This window comes from Daldinia caldariorum (genome assembly GCF_022478825.1).
Source record: "Daldinia caldariorum strain CBS 122874 unplaced genomic scaffold F4812scaffold_20, whole genome shotgun sequence".
Classification (NCBI taxonomy): Eukaryota; Fungi; Ascomycota; class Sordariomycetes; order Xylariales; family Hypoxylaceae; genus Daldinia; species Daldinia caldariorum.
This window is the reverse complement of record NW_025953056.1, coordinates 235,987-254,905: the sequence shown is the minus strand read 5'-3', so window position 1 is coordinate 254,905 and position 18,919 is coordinate 235,987. Positions and strand designations below refer to the sequence as shown.

At 48.3% G+C, this 18,919-nt stretch overlaps 8 protein-coding genes across 8 annotated transcripts; 4 read left to right on the top strand and 4 right to left on the bottom strand.

Moving 5' to 3' along the window:
- Positions 1 to 82: 82 nt before the first annotated feature.
- On the bottom strand, positions 83 to 1,320 carry F4812DRAFT_467994 (uncharacterized protein; the record flags this gene model as incomplete). The annotated part of the gene is made up of 3 exons (XM_047938726.1): positions 83 to 744; positions 827 to 1,110; positions 1,185 to 1,320. The coding sequence occupies 3 exons, from the start codon at positions 1,318 to 1,320 to the stop codon at positions 499 to 501; spliced, it is 666 nt and encodes a 221-aa protein (XP_047786676.1). The 3' UTR covers positions 83 to 498.
- A 2,209-nt stretch (positions 1,321 to 3,529) lies between these two features.
- On the bottom strand, positions 3,530 to 4,339 carry F4812DRAFT_208458 (LSM domain-containing protein). Its single transcript, XM_047930317.1, has 4 exons — positions 4,111 to 4,339; positions 3,978 to 4,049; positions 3,815 to 3,889; positions 3,530 to 3,752 (listed from the first exon to the last, which is right to left on the bottom strand). Exons 1-4 carry the CDS (start codon positions 4,138 to 4,140, stop codon positions 3,684 to 3,686), a joined length of 246 nt encoding a protein of 81 aa, XP_047786675.1. The 5' UTR covers positions 4,141 to 4,339; the 3' UTR covers positions 3,530 to 3,683.
- Positions 3,921 to 6,265, top strand: F4812DRAFT_208465 (nineteen complex-related protein 2-domain-containing protein). Its single transcript, XM_047930318.1, has one exon. The coding sequence runs from the start codon at positions 4,466 to 4,468 to the stop codon at positions 6,185 to 6,187; it is 1,722 nt and encodes a 573-aa protein (XP_047786674.1). The 5' UTR covers positions 3,921 to 4,465; the 3' UTR covers positions 6,188 to 6,265.
- Positions 6,266 to 6,617: 352 nt separating this feature from the next.
- F4812DRAFT_208699 (uncharacterized protein) lies at positions 6,618 to 8,416 on the bottom strand. The gene is made up of 3 exons (XM_047930320.1): positions 8,234 to 8,416; positions 7,522 to 8,170; positions 6,618 to 7,442 (listed from the first exon to the last, which is right to left on the bottom strand). Exons 2-3 carry the CDS (start codon positions 8,047 to 8,049, stop codon positions 6,735 to 6,737), a joined length of 1,236 nt encoding a protein of 411 aa, XP_047786673.1. The 5' UTR covers positions 8,050 to 8,170; positions 8,234 to 8,416; the 3' UTR covers positions 6,618 to 6,734.
- A 209-nt stretch (positions 8,417 to 8,625) lies between these two features.
- On the top strand, positions 8,626 to 10,677 carry F4812DRAFT_208643 (uncharacterized protein). The gene is made up of 4 exons (XM_047930319.1): positions 8,626 to 9,044; positions 9,109 to 9,365; positions 9,433 to 9,574; positions 9,638 to 10,677. Exons 1-4 carry the CDS (start codon positions 8,908 to 8,910, stop codon positions 10,347 to 10,349), a joined length of 1,248 nt encoding a protein of 415 aa, XP_047786672.1. The 5' UTR covers positions 8,626 to 8,907; the 3' UTR covers positions 10,350 to 10,677.
- Positions 10,678 to 12,643: 1,966 nt separating this feature from the next.
- F4812DRAFT_467992 (uncharacterized protein) lies at positions 12,644 to 14,370 on the top strand (the record flags this gene model as incomplete). The annotated part of the gene is made up of 2 exons (XM_047938725.1): positions 12,644 to 13,495; positions 13,600 to 14,370. The coding sequence occupies 2 exons, from the start codon at positions 12,644 to 12,646 to the stop codon at positions 14,002 to 14,004; spliced, it is 1,257 nt and encodes a 418-aa protein (XP_047786671.1). The 3' UTR covers positions 14,005 to 14,370.
- On the top strand, positions 14,371 to 16,604 carry F4812DRAFT_208393 (MFS general substrate transporter). Its single transcript, XM_047930315.1, has 3 exons — positions 14,371 to 14,885; positions 14,947 to 15,830; positions 15,886 to 16,604. Exons 1-3 carry the CDS (start codon positions 14,736 to 14,738, stop codon positions 16,409 to 16,411), a joined length of 1,560 nt encoding a protein of 519 aa, XP_047786670.1. The 5' UTR covers positions 14,371 to 14,735; the 3' UTR covers positions 16,412 to 16,604.
- On the bottom strand, positions 16,604 to 18,445 carry F4812DRAFT_208378 (FAD/NAD(P)-binding domain-containing protein). The gene is made up of 4 exons (XM_047930314.1): positions 18,239 to 18,445; positions 17,580 to 18,143; positions 17,458 to 17,526; positions 16,604 to 17,369 (listed from the first exon to the last, which is right to left on the bottom strand). The coding sequence occupies exons 1-4, from the start codon at positions 18,257 to 18,259 to the stop codon at positions 16,797 to 16,799; spliced, it is 1,227 nt and encodes a 408-aa protein (XP_047786669.1). The 5' UTR covers positions 18,260 to 18,445; the 3' UTR covers positions 16,604 to 16,796.
- Between the last annotated feature and the right edge of the window lie 474 nt (positions 18,446 to 18,919).

The following is an 18,919-nucleotide window of genomic DNA, read 5'->3' as shown; positions in this document are numbered from 1 at the left end:
ATATAACCTAGAAGAAAAATCCGGAGAAGGGTATGTATAACTGAAGAGCTTCGGCATTACGTTTCTATTGAGCTGTTCGAATTGACAGGATTTAGGTCCGGCTTAGAAACGTTCTACAGATTGGAGTTATTCGATTGAAATGTTAGCTATGCATCGCAGCCAAGCTATTGCAACGAGTTGAGGTTAAATTAGCGAAGTTCTTGTTGCTGGTCCTTACGGTTAGCGATGGGGTAAGCGTCGAATGTTGTTTCATTTATCACCGTAGACTGAAGCCAAGGCAGAGTGAGTCGCAATTCATATTCCTTTTTATTAGTATCATTGCATTCGCGCAACTTGCAAACTAACGTGACGTTACATCGGTGTAGCCATTCCCCGTCTTTTGAGCTTCACTCGCGGGGGATACTTAGCGTAATTATATAGCGGATGGAATCTTGCGCAAGTCCCTTGTTGCACCCCGTCCAACTTCCACATTCTCCCTGAAGACGATGGTATTCTTCATCAAATCGCACCCGCGGTGAAGATGCAGGCCAGGCCAAGCATAGCAGCGAATACCATTCCTTCCACGGCAATTCCCGTCGCCGAATTATGAGTGGAGGTAGAGGTAGAGGACGGGCATGCCTCCGGAGCTGATGAGTTTGAGGCCGTAGCCGATGAATGCCCAACGATATTAGCTGACATACCCGTGGCATTCTTGCACGCGCCGGCCGGGACTTTTGCGGAAGATCGGAAGACGATATCGGCGCACTAGATTGTTGTTAGCTCGAGGTTTGACTTCAAATCCGCACGGGTGTCGCGTTGATGCTATACCCATGAATATACGACTTACGTTATACAGAGCAGAACCAGAATCGCCGCTGGTGACAACTTGGATGGTGGCATTGGTCCCATCGCTGACCTTCATGGGAACGGACAGCGACGGCAGGCAGAAATCTCCCTGGCCAGTGACGTTCATCAGGTTGGGCGTGAAGGACATGTTGAAGTTGGTGACGGAAGTACCGAGGCCGATGTTGATGAAGAGATAGGTCCAGGGGTGGTGGAGGGTGAGCTGGACGGCACCATCGGTGATGGGCCACTCGGTTCGGTTGCCGACGCCATCGGGAACGCCGCCACCTATCCGGGGGATTAATAACTTTTGATTTCTGGGAGGAATAGCGACAATTGCATGGCCAAAGACGGATACGTACAAGGATAGGTCCACTGGGAATAGTTAAGAGTTTCGTTGAGGCTGTCGGCACGCCACTGCGGGTAGTCGATCTTGAAGTGGGCGGATGCCTTTTGGGCAAGCGCGAGGAAGAAGGTGATGGACGCGATGAGCATCATCGTGATTACTGGGTTCTTGGTGCTGGTAGCAGATGGGATGAGTTGTTAAGGTTAAGAGGAGGGAGGGTATTGTTTCACGCGGATATACCTACCTAAGGCGAACTTGTAAAAGTGGAAGAAAATGTGGTGGCGGGGGAGATTGTGGAGGAGGCAAGACAGCGAGGGCGGTGATACAAGTGGAAATGTTACCCAAATCGTGATTTGGAGCTGGTCTGGTTTCTTCTCCAAGGAAGGTAGGACTCACGCCACTACCTAGGTAGGTAACCAAAGCTATCAAGGCAGTCACCGAACACCTAATAAAATATGTATCTGGACAGACTGGAAGGAGCATTGTTACATGGTGAGACAATCAACTCAGCCCGCGTTGTAAAACATGCAATATGCCTCCTTCCAATCTGTAAATATGACAAAGTACATCATACCTCACAAGTGACTAATAAATACCTACTCTTTACCAAGTTTGGTCCTTCCATCTCTATTTATGTACCTACCTAGGTACCTATCTACGAATATACATTTCACATTTTCACCCGTGTTACCTCAAAGCTGACTCTATTCCCAGCCCAAACCGCCAATTGTAAACGAGACCGATAGGTAACTTACCTACAGTTAATGTCAGGTGCCTAATGCAGGAACTAGAGGCTACCTGCATATTGAATGAGCAAGTTTCCAGCCAACCAAGCTCTATATTTTAAGTTGGGTGTATCTTGGCACGAGGACCCTGCATAATCAGATTTGTTCATGTATCTCTTACTTGACATGAGATTCGTCCAAAGACTACCTAATTACTGTGCAATTGAGGTCTCCAAACTCTCGACTCTCGGGTGTCAAGAGTACATATCAGGTAATCGGATGTGTATATATATAATACAAGTGCACGTACACGTATATCCAGTCAGTCGTACTATTCCCTTCGGGGTCGCTGTTTCGTAATGTCTAACACATGAGTCTTTGTCTAAATCGTTCATGTCTCGAATCCCGGACCCAGCTACTGGTGGTATACATACCTGATATGTACCTACCTAATATTGTGGGATGTGGGGTTATTTGAGGCGGTGGCTATAGGATGGAAGTAAGGGGGGACTAGAATGAAAGAAATTTACTTGCTCAAACGTCCTCAAACAGCGCTCAATTCCAGCCGCAAAAGGATACCCACGTAGGGTATCGTAGGGTTCACACTGGACTCAGGGCAAACATGAGGCCACCCTTTGGGTAACGTAAACCACAAGTCAGCGGTCCAACACCATATATAACTTAAAACTAACAATTTTCAAAAATTCATAACTTTACGAATTTTACATATTAAAGTCCCAAATTTAAAAATGTTATATTTAATTATAATCATAAAGTATAGAAAATTGAGAAAAATATTATACCATTATTATATAAATTATAGTAAAATAAAAATATTATTTATTTTTTATATAGCTTTTTAATTTTGATTAATTTAAAAAAAAATAACACAAAAATTATAAAAAATATCTTCATTATATAAATATAAACAGTTATTTAAATGTAAAAACCGAATTTTAATAAGAATTTTTCTTATTAAAGTGCACGGTTACGCACAGACGTATTTTGTATGTATTTTCCGTGGACCGCTGACTTGTGGTTTACGTTATATTTTTATGAATACTAAGTGTTTCTTAAGTGTATATCAATATCCCCTCCAATCGCCCTCTTCAATGAACTACAAGCTTTTGATTATCTGATCGCGTCCATGAAACTAATAATAGATAGAGATTCCTTCCCATTTTTCATCAATGTACCTCTTTTCGTGCAAGTTATAATGTCCGGCAGACGCTATTCCGTGTCAGCGGTGCTGTTATAGCATCGTCAATTGGCGTCCAGAAGTGAGGGATCTGGTTCTCATTGCTTCAAGACGAACAATAAGTTTTTCCCATATGACAGCTGCATCAATAAAGTGCCAGCAGTGCGCTAATGGGCGGAAATTATGTACCAGCATGCCGGGTCGGTATAATCGCATTGTGAAAGCAGCTGTTGAGGCACATGTTGATAATCCCGGTATTCGTCCGGTAGGTGTTACACTCTTCATATTATCAATTATTGTTGTTTTCTGCTGATGTCTTCAGACATGTCTCTTGGGAATCCGCCGTCTCGAAGTATTGCCATCCGCGTGCTTCGCATTGAAGACCTAGTACTGCCGCTGCTTGCAACACTCTCCAACACGTAGTTACGGCAAGACTAACGTTAAAGAGACAGTGCTTCAGTGTTGTTATCAATTGGTATTTTATTGTGAGATGAAGAGGAGAGGAAAAGTGGACCGTTACTCTCTCGTCACGAGTGCTGTTGTTATCATCCCCGACTTGACCAATGTGCAGATTGTCAGTCTCCTTGTTGCCTTATTTGTCACGATCTCCACCGATTCTCTCCAGTGCTTCTAGCATGACCACAGAATTGCCCCGGATGACCTGAATTTTACTATTAGCATATGCTGACATTCGCGATGTTGTCATCCAGCATCATTACGTACCACCATCCCTAGCTTGACCTTTTCGCCTCCGTCTTTCTCTTCCACGGCATCGTCGAGAACAATGTTCAAGAAGACCTAGATAATAGTTAGTATGACTGCATATGATAAACGTGTAGTTTCGTCACAAAATACGAGGACGAGAGTCGGGAGCCTGATTGCTTACATCGTAACCGCGAAGAATGCCTAGAACCTTACGGCTTCCGTTTAGCTGAACGAATAGTCTCTTGTCGAGGTACTGTATGATACTTAGTAAGCTCAATTCAATTCGACGGATTGTATAATGACAAGAAAAATACCTTCTTGAGCTCTGGTTGTGCAGGCGCCATCTTGACAGTATTTGCTCGATTCTGTGGTGAGAAGCTGAAGACGTGCAGCAAGAAAGATGGTGGATGTTAGATGTTGCTATTGATAAATAGAGAGCCGACTCGGCTCAGCCGAGTTCAGCAACGGGCAGATACTAATGTAAGATAATAATAATAATGTCATAGCTCAATTCTTTATCGATAAGCAATTCCTAGCTCCAAAACCAAAGTTACAAAGTTACAAAGGTACAAAGCGAACAAGTGACCTTTTCATCTTTCATTTAAGTTGGTATTCAACATTCCAGGTTACGGACTTCAGCGGACGGACAACTCATTAAACCCATATAAAATGAGCGCGTTCGGTGTCAAGCGAAAAGCGCGAAAGATCACAGTCCAAGATGACGACGATGACACGATCTCACCCGAAGCTTTAAATCCACTAGAAGAACCTCAGGGTCCAGCGTTGCAACCCTCGTTCAAGACAAGTCGAAACAAACCATTCAAGCATTCATCTCTACGGAAGAGCATAAATGTCGATAAGCTCGAAGATGACGCAGCTTCCGATCAACTACCTACCTCTACAAATATCAAAACGGAAGCTGAAAATGACGAAGATGATGGTGCACCTTTACGAAGCCGGCCGCCGTTAGGAGGAAGGTCAGGATCTAGCAAGATTAAGAAAAAGGCATCTAGCTCGCGTCTTTCGTTTGGTGTCCCTAGCGAGGAAGTTCCCGAAGATGAGGATTCCATGATACTTGGAGAGGAATTCTCCACACCTAAACGCTTGTCGACGCTTGCTCATGCCGTAGCCGAAAATAGCGCCTACAAGAAGGGCATTGCGAAGAATCTACCTCTCGGCCGCTTACCCATGCGCTCCAACGACACCGACGATAACCGTCCGCGCTATAGCAAAGAGTATCTCTCCGAGCTCCAACAATCCACTCCAAACACGCCCCAGGACCTTTCTAAACTACAACCTACCTCGGACGACGAGATGATCCTCGACGCATCCGAGCTCGAAGGCGCGCTAATAGTAGACACTGCACCAACCCACCCCGCTTCTTCTCCCAAGAAGACAGCGATCCTAGCCGAAGCCGAGATCCAAGAGAAGAAAGCCCGCCGCGCCCGCCTAGCCAAAGAAGGCAGCAAGGATACCGACGACTTCATCTCTTTGTCCGACGACGACAATAACAACGACCGTCGTGGAGCCGGGGACTCGTATCTAACCGTCTTATCCCGGCGACGCGAACCCAAGCACATGAAGTCGTCGAAAGACAACACGCGTCTAGTCGCCGAAGACGAGGACCTAGGCGAGGGCTTCGACGAGTTCGTCGAGGACGGCGGGCTCTCGCTAGGCAAGCGAGCGGAGCGAGAGGCGCGCCGGCGGCGCCGCGCGGAGATAGCGTCGCTGATCACGGCAGCGGAGGGCGGTGGCGGGGAGGGCGGCGAGGAGGAAGAGTCGGACGACTCGGAAGCGGAGCGGCGGGCAGCGTACGAGGCGGCGCAGACGCGGGCCGGGATGGACGGGCTAGCGGAGGAGCGGCGGAAACGGCTCCTAGGCGCGGGCGCGGGTGCGGGTGGGCAAAACCCGCAAGCGATCATACCGCGGATCACGCCGCTGCCGGACCTCAGCGTGCTGGTGGCGGAGTTCAAGGCGCGCATGCGCAGGAAGCAGGAGGACATGGCGAGGCTGCGGGCGCGGATCGAGGAGCTGCGGCGCGAGAGGGAGGGGATACTCGCGCGCGAGCCCGAGGTCCAGAGGCTGCTTAATGAAGCTGGCGAGCGGTATCGCGCGCTGATGATGGCTGGCGCTGCTGATGCGCGCGCGGGGAACGCTGAAGGCGGTGGTGGTGGTAGTAATAATAATGGGGGTAAGAATGGGGATGATGCTGTGGCTGGTAATAATGCTACCACGACAGGAACTTTCGAAGCCGCGCAGTCGCTTTTGGATCAAGTTAGAGCTGGCGGTGGAGGAGGAGGCACCCCCGGCCAGAGAGGATTGGATAGTTTGGGGACTACGCCGGTGAGGCAGAAGTCACAGGTGGAGATGGAGATGGAGATGGAGATGTAATATGATAGGGCAGACATAATATGTTAAGATGATACCCAAATACAGTACCTACCTTGTACCCAATACACAGAATACCAGCTACCTACTTTATACAGCAGTCACTTCATGAATGACGGTAGAGGAAATAAAAAAATACGAATCCAATTTTAATGAATCTTCATGTTATAAACCTTAACACTCTACATAGGTAACTAAATGAAATAAACCTTTCTGAGAACCTCCCATAGGAACAGGGGAGGCAAGACAGAACTATGCTAACCAGCGCCCGTTTATTCGATTGTGTTTCCCCGGTATCGATACACGTATGATACATCTTGCATTATGGCCGTACGTGAGATGTGTACGGCTCGAGTCCTTCACTGTTATCCTCCACTCCTTTTCCTTCTCTCTTCTCTCACATGAACTTGCCTATACCTAGATACCTAGTCTTGCTTTCTCGCCAGGCGGATATGAACACAAGACAAGACAAGACTAGCATCCACATCTACCCATCGGAAGCAGACATAGACATATCGACAATACCCGCCCCGTCCCCCGTGCCCCGTCCTTATTTCGTACTCCGCGAGACACCAGCCCCAATCACACCAGGAAGCTTCTCCTCGCCGACGCTAAACAGCAGCCCGACGGCGAAAGCGATGGTAGCCGCGAGCGTGACGGACACGCCGGCAAAGAGCCAGAAGGGCGTGCTGATGTCGCGCTTCTGGCAGGCCGCGCCGCCCCAGTGGTACAGGCCAACGCGGCCCCGGGCGTCCGTCTCGTTGGTCGCCATGCAGCGGCACGAGAAGCAGGCCCTCGTGGCGCCGTCCACCTTGCCCCAGCGGTCGACGCACTCGCCGCGGCCCGAGCACGAGTCGGTCGCGGTCACGCACGCGTTCTGCGAGGCGAAGCACGCTGGCAGCACAGGGAGAGGCTTCGAAGAGAACACGGCGGCTGCTGAGGAGCCTGGCTTGGAGTCGGAGCTGGAGCCGGACCCGGACCCGAAGGCGTGGAAGGGCTTGTCGGCGTTGGCGCCCGGGTGGCTCACTGTGGAATCGGCCGTGGGGATGTCGATCCAATCGTCGTCGAGGCCGTCGTCAACTTCAGCTAAGACCTTCTCCTCTTTAAATGCTCGGCGGCGGAGCTCGTCGTCGTCGGCAGCAGCAGCCTCGGCGCTAGGTTGTGCGAGGAGGAGGATGGTGGTGTCGAGTTTGCCGGCGACGGCTTGAGCGTTGAGGGACTCGACGTTTTTGCCCAGTAGCGTGATTACGTTCTTGTTCTGCTTGGTTATTAGTATATATACACATATATATAAACAACAACAAATCGAAGCCTAAGACGGCGGAGATGGAGCGCACCTTGGTGACGTCGTATTCTAGATACTGCGTCTTGCCTTCCCAGCATTTCTTATTGTCGGAATCGATGGCCTGTTCAAATGCGCAGCTTGATTTCTTCCCTCGAACGGGCAGCCCGCTCAGTCCGGGAGCGGTGAAAGCGAGAGGCACGCGCGGTATAGCGGCCTTGAGGTCGTTATGTTTATCGGTGGTGATGCCGGAAAGGGCGATGACAAGCTGTCGAGGCTCATTCGCGTCGTTGGCTATTTCGAACAGTGGCGCAGGAGTCTTTGCAAACTGGTTGATGTAGGAGATTGATTCATCTTGGGAGATAGACTCCGGTAGTTGACCCAGAGCTGCCGGATGCTCTGATGTGCTAAGGCGCTGGAGGAGGATAGCTCGGGCGAGCTGGTTTGGTATCGAGGGAGGATTGGAGCTGGTTGTAGTTTTTGATTGTCTAATGATGTATGCCTCGGCATTCTTTAGCTGGTCTTCGGCTCTGGTAGTAGCAATGCCTGCTAAGGCGGGTAGTAAGAAGCTGTGTAGCTTCATATTGTCGAGGTTGGTTGATCTCGAAGCTGATGTGGATGTGATGTAGATAACGAAGACACGGTTATGTGACGCTGTTGCATCTCAGGGACTTTGGTCTGGATGAGCTGCGATAAATACATATCTACAGAGCATGCATTTATCAGCTATGTAACTAATAAGTATAGTATAAATGGTATAAAAATACGTAAAGTACCTAGCAGAATGGCGTCAAAAAAAGTGCCTATTCCACTATTAAACAGGTCATTTTGCTATCCGCATAACTTTACCGAATCGTCTCGTAGGCCATCAGAATGACTAATAGAATAATTATAAAATTTTTCTCTATATAAAAACAATTTTTTGAATTTAATTTGTCTTTATATTCGCTGAAAAAGGTTGGTGGAAGGAATTATGGTGTTAGGCACTTATTTTGACGGCATTCTGCCTAGGAGATGAAGTCAATCGATACGGTTAGCACGTGATACCTGAATCTGATAAGAAATACCTACCTATGAAAGATAGGAGGTACTTAGGTACATGTATGTGAATGACTTAGAAATTGAAGGGTCTCGAACTTGAACGAACATTGAAATATAGGTAACCTACCTACTTAAATGTAAGTCTTTTTTTTTCTTTTTCCTTTTTTTTTTTTTTTTAAAAAAAAAGGCTGATATTAGCCTCTCTTCCTTTGACTATAATTTATATCTCGAACAGAGACCCTTTTCAAAATATATTTTCCATGTCGGCTTTTCGTAAAATGGTCGATGCGACGCACGTACCGGGCAATCTCTAAGGAATAATTCAACTATTTCCATCAAACCCTTTGACATCCCGAAAGAGACCGAAAGAGAAGACTTGTCGCCTCGATCCTCGATCGCAATGCCCGCCATGTTGCGACTCCTACGGTCGCGACCGAATATCCTTTCCCTCGCCTCCAGAGTCAACAGGTCGAACCCAGCTTCTCAAACCATACATGTGCATAGAGTCAATGTCCGACGAAAGTGGTTCAAGCCAATGTATGCGACAACTACAACTCACCTTCCAGCTCGTCGCTATCAACGCTAAGTAATCTGTGCGCAGGAATTTTATATTCGCCGGGTGTATCTATTATATGTGCTTCCAGTTATATACCTCGTCTCTTGCTGCTACAGTCTCCATGCGACTCCAAGATGAGGAAGAAGAGGAAGACGACGAAGATGAAGAACTCGACCCCTTCTTCATCCCCCTCCCTTTCACCACGAAGATGGTCCCGTCCAAACCATACAGAAGCACCGACCCAGAGTGGGAGGCATTTATCAAGGTCAATAAGGACAGGGAGAAAGTGAGGGCCATTCAGAGTAAGTCGGTTGTCATGCATCAAGATGAGAAAATTACTAGGTACTACCGGCTAACAGATGCGCACAGGTAGCCTTGCCAACTTTGTTCGCACAACTGCTGCAAGAAACCCTGTGCTTATCAAAAAGTGTGGAGGCGACATGCAATTAGGACGGTATTGGCTTGATGTACAATACCCGTCTAGGCCACCGCCGACCTACGTCCGGAGAGGGTACGTTCCATTCCCATTCAGACGATACACAATTAGATTCCAAGTCTAATCCTTCTTTTATAGCGTAGTAATAGCCGACGACGGCATTTATGTCACGGAGGAGCCCGTCGATACCACGACTGTCCTTCGAGTACAACGTGCTCTCTGGCCAGACGTACTCGCTTTGTCATTATGGAGTTTTTCGGGTGAATTGTTAAAGCAGAATGCTTCGAATTTTGCCAGGTTATTTGGATACAACCCTACCTCACATTCCGACACCTCCTTCCAACAGGCCATAGAAAAGCTGAACAAGTCAGCTGAAGAACCCGACTCTAAGACGGCCAAGTCTCTTTCTTCTTCCAATATAAAAGGACCGAACAGTTCGTCAGTGGACCCGGCCTCTCCCGTCCAGAAAAGATCAACTGCGGCAACGCCAGATGCTAGGCCCTCTGAGGCTTCTTCCGGTTCAGGTGTGGTTCCTATCATTCCCGACGCCGAGCCTGGGAAACCCAAGAGCGCCAAAGACATGTACGGCATCAAGATGACCCAAGAACACACCAGCGGGCCTTTGAATATGTTAAAACAAACCTTTGTGCAGACGTGGCGACCGATCCGTGGATTACCCCCGCGGGGTGCTATATACGTCGCCGGGCTCGTGGAAATCATAACTCCCCGGGCCATCATAACAGTTGATGTCGCCTCGTGGTGGGATCCGAAAACGGAGAAGTTTGACATGAAGACGACCGATCTTCGTCTCAAGATGTTACGTATGAAGACTCAGCGACCTGTAGCGTGAATCGCGAACCTCACGAAGTAAATAAGTGTACTTGACAGACATACTAAACCAGCATTGTTTGGGGGAGAGGGGGGGTTCACCACGAAAGGTATGGGACGGGTTCGGTCGGCGTTTATAGGGTAAAGGGAGGGGATAGGATTGAAAACATATATTCCAACTGGGTCGGCAGACAAACTAGGTGCGATGCATCGCTGCATGCATATCAGGAGCGTTTGTTATTATTTTTTTCGAACATTCTGCTTCCAAATGTTTCGATATTGGAACTAGAGCGAGCAAGCGATTTTTAAGAAGGCATATCGTTGTTTTTTTTCAACTCTAACTAACGTTAGCTAGTAGATACCATAGACACGGATTTGGGAAAACGTCCCGCCTGCCGGGACAGGTACCCAAGGGTCCAACGGATATATACATATGCCTTGCTGTTCTGACACCGTTGATTAGGTAGACAAAGTTTTTGAATGTATTGATGGGGTATACGGTCTGATATGTACTTCATCTATCTTATCACGGTATAGCAGAGTGGCTTGAATTGTATACGACTAGTTAATAGGAGTAAGACATCACCCCTAAGCTTCAGTCTGATAAATATGATGGCTCTTACGTAAAGTTACGATACCCCTATTCCCAGACCAAGTCTTAAGAAGTCTTTCCTTGTATGAATATATCTTTTTTTTTTTTTTTTACCGGGCCACTGCATTGGATGATACCCCATCAGCTTTCCCCTACAACAATGAGGCTTACACACGATCATTCCAGAGAACTCGAATCATGCTTTTCGAAAACATTTATGTGTCAAAGCACGTCGCTGTTTGTTCACAACAAGGTGATTGGACTCAGCTACGTGGTGTAGATTCTCATCTATCAAATTCCAGCCTTATTTTACACGTCGCTTCTTGCAGCTTCTCGTATTTGTCGTACAAGTACCGGGAAGAATGAGCCTCACTTGACTTGACTTTGACTTACCCGGTAAGTGTCCTTGCCTGCAAGGCGAATGCAATGATCAGTTAGGTAGGTACGCGTGTGATATGTGACAAGTCTCTTGCAGCGAGGCGACGGAGAGGAATATTCATCGATGTATTTAATATATCTTAGTTGGAAATCACTTGACTATTTCTTGTCTACCTCCTATATGTGTGCGCAACTTGGGGCTTCTACCTAACGCGTTTCAAGAAATACCACGATGCGTTAATTGCACCGAGGTTCATGGTAGAACTTTCGTCAAAGCGGTTCTATACTATGCCGAATCACGTCGACACTTCCAGCCAGGTGGGTAGGCGAGTCAGTGGGTACCCAGGTACGCATCTCTCTAGAACAAAGCCCTGGCAGACGCGTTTCCTCCTCAACACGCGTCATGCTGCTGCTGCTGCTGCCAGGTAACAGAGGAAGATTTCCAGCGCGGGGCACTTTAAGCGGATAAGATCCAAAAACGCAGCAGCTGGTAACATGAGATGATTCATCGGTTAGGTACACATATTACAAAGGAAAGAGGTTCTATTACCCACGGTATGTATTGTTTAAGCGGTGTTTTCTGGGGTTATTTGACGCATCAGTTGGAGTTGTAGTATTTCATAGTTATCGGTTATTTCCACTTGCTCTTTAATCTCGGAAATCCCAGGCGAACAATGTGCTCGAGGCGGGTAGGATAACTAAACTAAACTTTTCTTTTCCTATCTTCTAAATCTTCGATCAATAGAGTCTTCCTTCTCCTGTTGCCTTCTCCAGATTCTACCCGCCCTCCCACTATCCCATTCCGCTTTCCGTTCCCGATCATGTCGTCTTTCTTGTTCACTTACATGCATAATGGGTACAGTATATGGATTTGATTCGAATCATTATTATGTATCACAAGTTGATCGAAGTATCTACCACTGCAAGGCAAAGTTCACCAGAATTAGGTGGTCAAGTACTGTTTGCAGGTCGATCGAGGGGCGGTATCCCACAGCTATTTGACAGATAAGTGGTAGCTACAGGCAGGTACGTAACCTATAAGAGCATGTGCTGGGCCGCACAGTTTCCGGGAATATACCTGTATTCAATGGTGTTATGTTTCTGATTCGAAGATCGATAAAACTAGGTACGCTGTCGGGATGCTGCTGGGAGATTCCAGGGGTGTCGTTTGTTTTTGTTTAACGTCAACGTGGAGAGCAACACTGTAGGTTGTTGCTAAGGCTTGGATTCGAAACTCAGGCAACAGATCGAGTATACCCTAGAAAAGACATCTGTGTATATAAAGTGAGGCGATGGGTCACAATGACATTTTGTGATTTCTTAGACAAGTCAACGTTACTGCAACAATGGGTCTCTCTTACTCGACTATGGCTATAGTCAAGCTAGCGTTTGCGGCTTGGTTTCTCGCATGGCTATCGCGACTAGTATATGATCTAATAGTTCCTTCTTTCACCAAAAAACAGAAACCCATACCGCCCGAAACCTCAAAATTCATTCAAGACCAAAGACGTGTCGCCAACTTTGGGTTTCTCCCAGATAAGAGCCTAGAGAACCGGCTTATAGCCCGAGCAATACCAAATGAGCGGCTAGTCGAGGTATATGGCATCGACAATTCGTTTACTACTACGAGCGCAACTGCCTACCGAAGATTCCTTTCAGGGGTCAAACGTATACTCCCAAACTCGAAGACGGAGAATTGGCCCAGGTTCTTCGAAGCGGCCTCGACAGCATTTGGTCTTACCTTGGACCAACTTTCTAACACGAGAGGTTCGCTTCCCCTAGCGGCTTTTGTCAGACAGCTGGTTTTCCTTACGACGCTCTATTCGTTTTTCGATGTGAACCCTGAAGATGTCAATCTCGAGGACGTGGGAGTCGCAACTATTGCAATTAATGATCTTTGGGTGTATTCGAAAACCGATACCTCGCCGGAGATACTACAGGCAAGTCGGACACAGCTTAAAGGGGCATTGCGGCGAATACTCCCGAACAGAAGCACTACGGATAACCCCCTGAACATCATCATCCCGGCCTACGAGACGATGTGGCGCGTCGTTTTACTGACGTATATCACCGCCGGATTCCGAGACGTAGACCAAGACACGGCAGACCAGTTCCGACAGGTTGTCCAAGGCGTGCCGGAATGTTTTGAAAGAGGAAGCTCTGACAACGTAGCGACAATGGCGATGAACTTTTCCAAGGTAAGTTAAAACTAACTATTCTTTACCCAGCCACTAGCACCCTTACACGTACTTTATAAGGATTAAGATACTAGGAAGGTGGGCACGTACTAACACTCCCGCAGGAAGGTCTTCGTCTATACCCCCCCACAAGGCGAATCTACCGGGACTTCGATGGCGAACAGCAGACGGCCGACATCCTGCAATGCCACCGGGACCCCGCGATCTGGCGCGACCCGGAGCGGTTCCGGCCGGGGCGGTTCGCGCCGGGGGAATTCACGGCCGACATGAAGCGCGCGTACCTGCCGTTCAGCATCGAGCCGCACAAATGCCCGGCCGCGGACAGGTTCGCGCCTCACGTCATCGTCATCTTGGTAGTGATATTGGCGAAGGGGCTGGGGACTCTGGAGTCGGGTGCGGAGGTGCGGTTTGGGGATGAGGAGCTGGATAGAGATCGGAGTGCGGTGTTGCCGTCTGGGAGATTGGATACGGAGGAGTGGACGCTACGGGTGAGGAAGAAGAACGTCTGAGTACCTAAGGTAGGTAGATAAACTAGACTATGGAGATATCAGGTGTATTTCACCGGCGCCGAATTTATTACAGAAGAAGAGAAACGTGTACCTAATGAAGGAGGTCTTTGTGGTAGCACGACGTTTGGGGATGCAGGGCTACCTAGTTACACTCCGGGATAAGACGTCCTAGAAAGCGCCTTAGTACTACCAATTATACATAGATATTTGGTTCTTTTTAGGTACATTCTTTTTCTGGGGTCTCTTCAACACTTATTTCCTAGTATATTACCCTAAGTGTTTCCATCTTGTAGATTGGTCGAAAGTAATATTATTTTTTCTTTTAATATCCTCTCCGCGTCCATCTAATTTAGATCCTGTCATCCGATCGGTGCGGAACGATCAAAACTACATCGATCTGCTGTCAGCATTAGCCACTTCCCCGTAGAGGCATAGCAGCATCTTGATCCCAGCAACAAAGGAAGCTTCCGACCACTTATAAAGAGGGATTCTCCAAGCACGTCATCTACAGCTTGTTTTGCTTGATCGCAGCTGAAGCGTTTTTGGGGCGTTCCCCGGAGCTCCAGACGTTTAAGCGACTTGAAAGCTTTTTAACTTTCTTTAACTACGGACCGCCGAAGCATTTATTATACTTCTGCTATGGGGCCGCATTGTTAATCTTACGATCTTTTCCCACTATTATTATTTCCGCAGTATAATTATTTTAGGTGGTTCTTCCAACCGAACCAATCATGGCGGAGAGTCCGGTCGAAAAGGGAAATACGAATAGCGGACAGCACCTGGGTGAAGACGTCGCTGTTGGTCTCGAGGACGTTAGTACTATTCCAAAGGGTACTATTGATCCCGTATACGAGGCGAAGGCGAGAGTCTTGAATAGAGCTGTAAGAGTCCTCTTATAATGTTCCATCTTGAAATTACCCCCGCTGATACTTCTCGTCACAGATTCAGGATATTGGTATGGGATGGTACCAATGGCAACTGTTTGTTGTTGTGGGTTTTGGCTGGGCCTCTGACAACCTCTGGCCCATCGTCACGTCGCTTATATTCACTTCCATTGCCAATGAGTTTCACCCGTCGCGCCCCCCGCTACTAAGTCTTGCTCAAAACATCGGCCTGCTCTTCGGGGCAGTGTTTTGGGGGTTTGGCTGCGATATCTTTGGCCGAAGATGGGCTTTCAATCTCACTCTTGGTATAACCGCAGTGTGGGGCATGATAGCCGCCTCTGCCCCTAATTTCGCTGCCATTGGGGTCTTCGCGGCGTTTTGGTCGTTTGGCGTTGGTGGCAACTTACCTGTCGACTCTGCGATCTTTCTCGAATTTCTTCCTGGATCTCACCAGTACTTACTTACCATTCTATCCATCGATTGGGCCGTGGCTCAAGTTGTAGCCAACTTAATTGCGTGGCCGCTGCTCGGGAATTTCACCTGCCAACAGACGGACACCGACTGTACCAGGGCTAAGAATATGGGATGGCGCTATTTCATGATTACGATGGGCGGGCTGACACTTATCATGTTTTTCCTCCGTTTCTTCTGCTTCACTATCTATGAGTCACCCAAATATCTTATGGGAAAGGGCTTGGATGAAGAAGCAGTGCGCATAGTTCACGAGGTAGCACGGCGAAATAAGAAGTCTTCGTCGCTAAGCGTCGAGGATCTAAAAGCCTGCGAGCCAAACGGATACGAGAATAGGACTACCGCGAATGATGCTGTAAAGCGTAAACTGGAAAGTATTGATCTCACTCACATACGGTCCCTGTTTGCGACAGGCAAGTTGGCGTATAGTACCGGGGCGCTGATGGTCGTGTGGGCTTTTATTGGTCTTGGGTAAGTCTAAAGAGCCGGTCGCTGTTCTTCTCCAATATTTACTCAAGATTCCTAGATATCCATTGTATAACGCTTTCCTCCCGTATATCCAGAGCACTCGCGGCGTAGACTTTGGTGACGGATCAACTTACATCACATACCGCAATTCGCTTATCATTGCGGTACTTGGTGTACCTGGTGCCCTTGCCGGCGGCGCTCTCGTCGAACTGCCACACTTCGGGCGAAAAGGAGCCTTAAGTCTAAGCACGATCCTGACCGGCGTGTTTCTCTACTGCTCGACCACCGCGACTAACTCATCAAGCCTGTTGGGTTGGAACTGCGCCTACAACTTTACGAGCAATATCATGTATGCCGTCTTATACGCATTTACGCCCGAGCTGTTCCCAACAAAAGACCGAGGTACAGGGAATGCACTCACGGCTACCTCAAACCGTATCTTCGGTATTATGGCCCCTATCATTGCTATGTTCGCCAACTTGCAGACATCAGCTCCGGTATACACAAGTGGTGCATTGTTCGTCGCGGCCGGACTCCTCGTGGGGACGTTGCCATTTGAATCTAGAGGGAAAGCAAGCTTATAAAGATGCCTCTTCCGGATACGTTAGCAAGTCCATGAGCAGAGGGTTGTTAGCCTCATTATTCAATTATGTATATTACTGCGGTACTAAAAACGATACCCTATGTTACATCGTCTTGGTTTATGGAAAAGTCCTCAGGTTCACTCCTGTCATTGAAGTTGTCTTATTCAGGTTCATGTTTAAGGTATGTTTAGCCATAGTGTCTAAGTCTAGGTGGTGATGGGCGTCAATAATGTATTATGACGATAAGGGAGGGGAAAGACTGCCAAATTACGAGAAAAATGAAGACTCGTAATGTGCAATATTGATGAGTGAGCAAATATACTTGGTATAAAATGACAAAATGACATGTATCTCGAACTCGACATCATTACGTCCTACCTAGGTACTAAGCCTTCTTATAATGTTGCGTAAAGTCATAGCGCATATCGAAGAAAGCCAGGTACAAGTTCTTCTGCTTCTCAAGGTCGTTCTCTGCGTTCTTACACGCCTGCATGGCCGGGTCCCGCTCTAGCAGGGTATCCGGATCGCTATCGGACACGCGGCGGAAGTTGCTCTGGGAAATGGGGTCGATAACGGTCTTCCACTTCTCGATGCGCTTCTCGCTGTACAGATCGAGGATCGACTCGTCGGCCTTCCCGTCCCAGATGCCCGCGAGACAGTCGTACAGGCCGCCGACGTCGACGAACCCGCCCGTGATGCCCATGCCGCCCCATGGGTTGCACAGGTGCGCGGCGTCGGCGGCCAGCAGGATGCGGCCGACGCGGAACGACGGCGCGCACCGCTGGTGCATCTTGTACGGCGACATGTTGACCAGCTTGTACTCCCCCGGCTTCGGGTGTCCGGGGAGCATGATCTCGTATTTCCACGGCTGCCGCTCCCGCATCTGCTCCCAGGTTAGGCCGGGGGATTCCCCGTACGTTACGCGGTAGAGGCCGTCTTCGGTGAGTCGGGCTGCCATCTGCGAAATGGAGGTTGGGTGGTTAGTCTTTTACTAGCCGTTACTTTTTTTTAAAAAAAAATTGGAAGAAAAATAAAGGGGCACCCACATAAAAGTGATCAGGGTGGAGGATGAAGTTGGAGTCCCTAAATCCAAATTTCGTAAAGTCGTAATATACCTGTGATTCTCAGATTAGATGTTATCACATTGCGAGCTGGTATACGGCCTCACATTCGTAGCCACGATCTGTCTTTCCCACGTAAAACCCGGGTACTCGTCTCCAAACAACGACTTCCTCACCTGGCTTCCCGCGCCATCACACCCAACTATATAGTCGCCGTAAATCTGCTTCTTGCCCTCGGGAGTCTCGACGTCCACCCATGCCCTCTCGTCGTCCTGCCCCGTACCCGTAACCCTGTGGTTCCAGCTGATCTTGCCGTTATACTTCCCCACGAACTCGTCGAGCATGAGCTGGTCGAGCTGGTCGAGCACGAGACATGCGATGCGCAGGTCCTCGCCGTTGTAGTCGGCGAGGCCCGCCGCGTCCATCCCTGTGATCCAGCTGTGGTCCTCGAAGCGCCGCCAGCACATCGACGTCGGGCTTATCCCCCGCGCCCGGATCTGCTCGATCACCCCGGCCCGCCTCAGGTCCGGGATCGCGGGGGGCCCGTAGATCGCCGCCCGCGGCTGCTTGTCCAGCTCGTGCGAGGCCTCGAGGATTTCCACGGGGATCCCGTGCTTAGAGAGGAGTAGAGCGAGGAGTAGCCCCGAGGGACCGGCTCCTACGACTATTACCTAATTACAGTGATATTTTGTATTAGTTGGGATTTGCGAAGATAAAAGGGTGAGGAATAAAATAATGTTCTATAAAACTCTGGGTGGTTGGTTACCTTTTGGAACGGCCGTGACATGATTTCTACCTAGCCGGAGTGAGTTTTGCGTTTAGTAAAGGATGTACGTATGTGTATAATATAGAGGTACCTAGCTACGCTATATAAACGTGGGATGAAGATGAGGTGAAGAAAACGCTGTGACAGTGTTGCCTTTTACCGCGGATCATGTTGCATCCTTTCGTCTAATCATTTTAGTTACCTGGCCTCGTTAGCCTGAAAGGCAGGTAGCTATCCGACTTGGCGAGGGTATTCGTACAACTTGCCGAACCACGTGCCTGGGTTAATAGAGCGAGCCGATAGACTTCCCCGCAGTCTAGACGCATGTTCCTGCGTTGGAGAGGCACGGTATACCTAAGTCCGGTATGTTCGTTTATGCTTGGGGTAGGATATCTAACCAGCAAATAGATAGCGCGTGTTTGAGATAGCTGGCTGAAAAGATCCGCTGGCTGCGAGATTAAAGGGGTAAAATTCTACTACGATGAATAAGATTGAAGAAGAAAGGCAAAAAAAAAAAAAAAAAAAAAAAAAAAAGGAGGAGGAAAAGAGCTCGAAAAGGTCGTAATAATTATGCTAAATACCTTGTATCATGTGTATAATGACTGAAGCTGTGATTAGTATTAGCGCTTAACTATAAAAGAATAAACGAGTTATTATAAATAATGCCTTCTCATGTCTTAT

What these genes read in the sequence shown, in the direction of transcription:
- F4812DRAFT_208458 (XM_047930317.1), bottom strand. Translation starts at nt 4,140, where the DNA reads ATGGCGCCTGCACAACCAGAGCTCAAGAAG. An exon ending in CACAACCAGAGCTCAAGAAG is followed by an intron (nt 4,050 to 4,110) that starts GTATTTTTCTTG and finishes AGTATCATACAG; the next exon opens with TACCTCGACAAGAGACTATT. An exon ending in AGGTCAAGCTAGGGATGGTG is followed by an intron (nt 3,753 to 3,814) that starts GTACGTAATGAT and finishes AGTAAAATTCAG; the next exon opens with GTCATCCGGGGCAATTCTGT.
- F4812DRAFT_208465 (XM_047930318.1), top strand. Translation starts at nt 4,466, where the DNA reads ATGAGCGCGTTCGGTGTCAAGCGAAAAGCGCGAAAGATCACAGTCCAA.
- F4812DRAFT_208699 (XM_047930320.1), bottom strand. Translation starts at nt 8,049, where the DNA reads ATGAAGCTACACAGCTTCTTACTACCCGCCTTAGCAGGCATTGCTACT. An exon ending in TAGAATACGACGTCACCAAG is followed by an intron (nt 7,443 to 7,521) that starts GTGCGCTCCATC and finishes ATAACCAAGCAG; the next exon opens with AACAAGAACGTAATCACGCT.
- F4812DRAFT_208643 (XM_047930319.1), top strand. Translation starts at nt 8,908, where the DNA reads ATGCCCGCCATGTTGCGACTCCTACGGTCGCGACCGAATATCCTTTCC. An exon ending in CGAAAGTGGTTCAAGCCAAT is followed by an intron (nt 9,045 to 9,108) that starts GTATGCGACAAC and finishes ATCTGTGCGCAG; the next exon opens with GAATTTTATATTCGCCGGGT. An exon ending in CCGACCTACGTCCGGAGAGG is followed by an intron (nt 9,575 to 9,637) that starts GTACGTTCCATT and finishes CTTCTTTTATAG; the next exon opens with CGTAGTAATAGCCGACGACG.
- F4812DRAFT_208393 (XM_047930315.1), top strand. Translation starts at nt 14,736, where the DNA reads ATGGCGGAGAGTCCGGTCGAAAAGGGAAATACGAATAGCGGACAGCAC. An exon ending in CGAGAGTCTTGAATAGAGCT is followed by an intron (nt 14,886 to 14,946) that starts GTAAGAGTCCTC and finishes TTCTCGTCACAG; the next exon opens with ATTCAGGATATTGGTATGGG. An exon ending in TGGGCTTTTATTGGTCTTGG is followed by an intron (nt 15,831 to 15,885) that starts GTAAGTCTAAAG and finishes CAAGATTCCTAG; the next exon opens with ATATCCATTGTATAACGCTT.
- F4812DRAFT_208378 (XM_047930314.1), bottom strand. Translation starts at nt 18,259, where the DNA reads ATGTCACGGCCGTTCCAAAAG. An exon ending in GACAGATCGTGGCTACGAAT is followed by an intron (nt 17,527 to 17,579) that starts GTGAGGCCGTAT and finishes TGAGAATCACAG; the next exon opens with GTATATTACGACTTTACGAA. An exon ending in TCCACCCTGATCACTTTTAT is followed by an intron (nt 17,370 to 17,457) that starts GTGGGTGCCCCT and finishes TCCATTTCGCAG; the next exon opens with ATGGCAGCCCGACTCACCGA.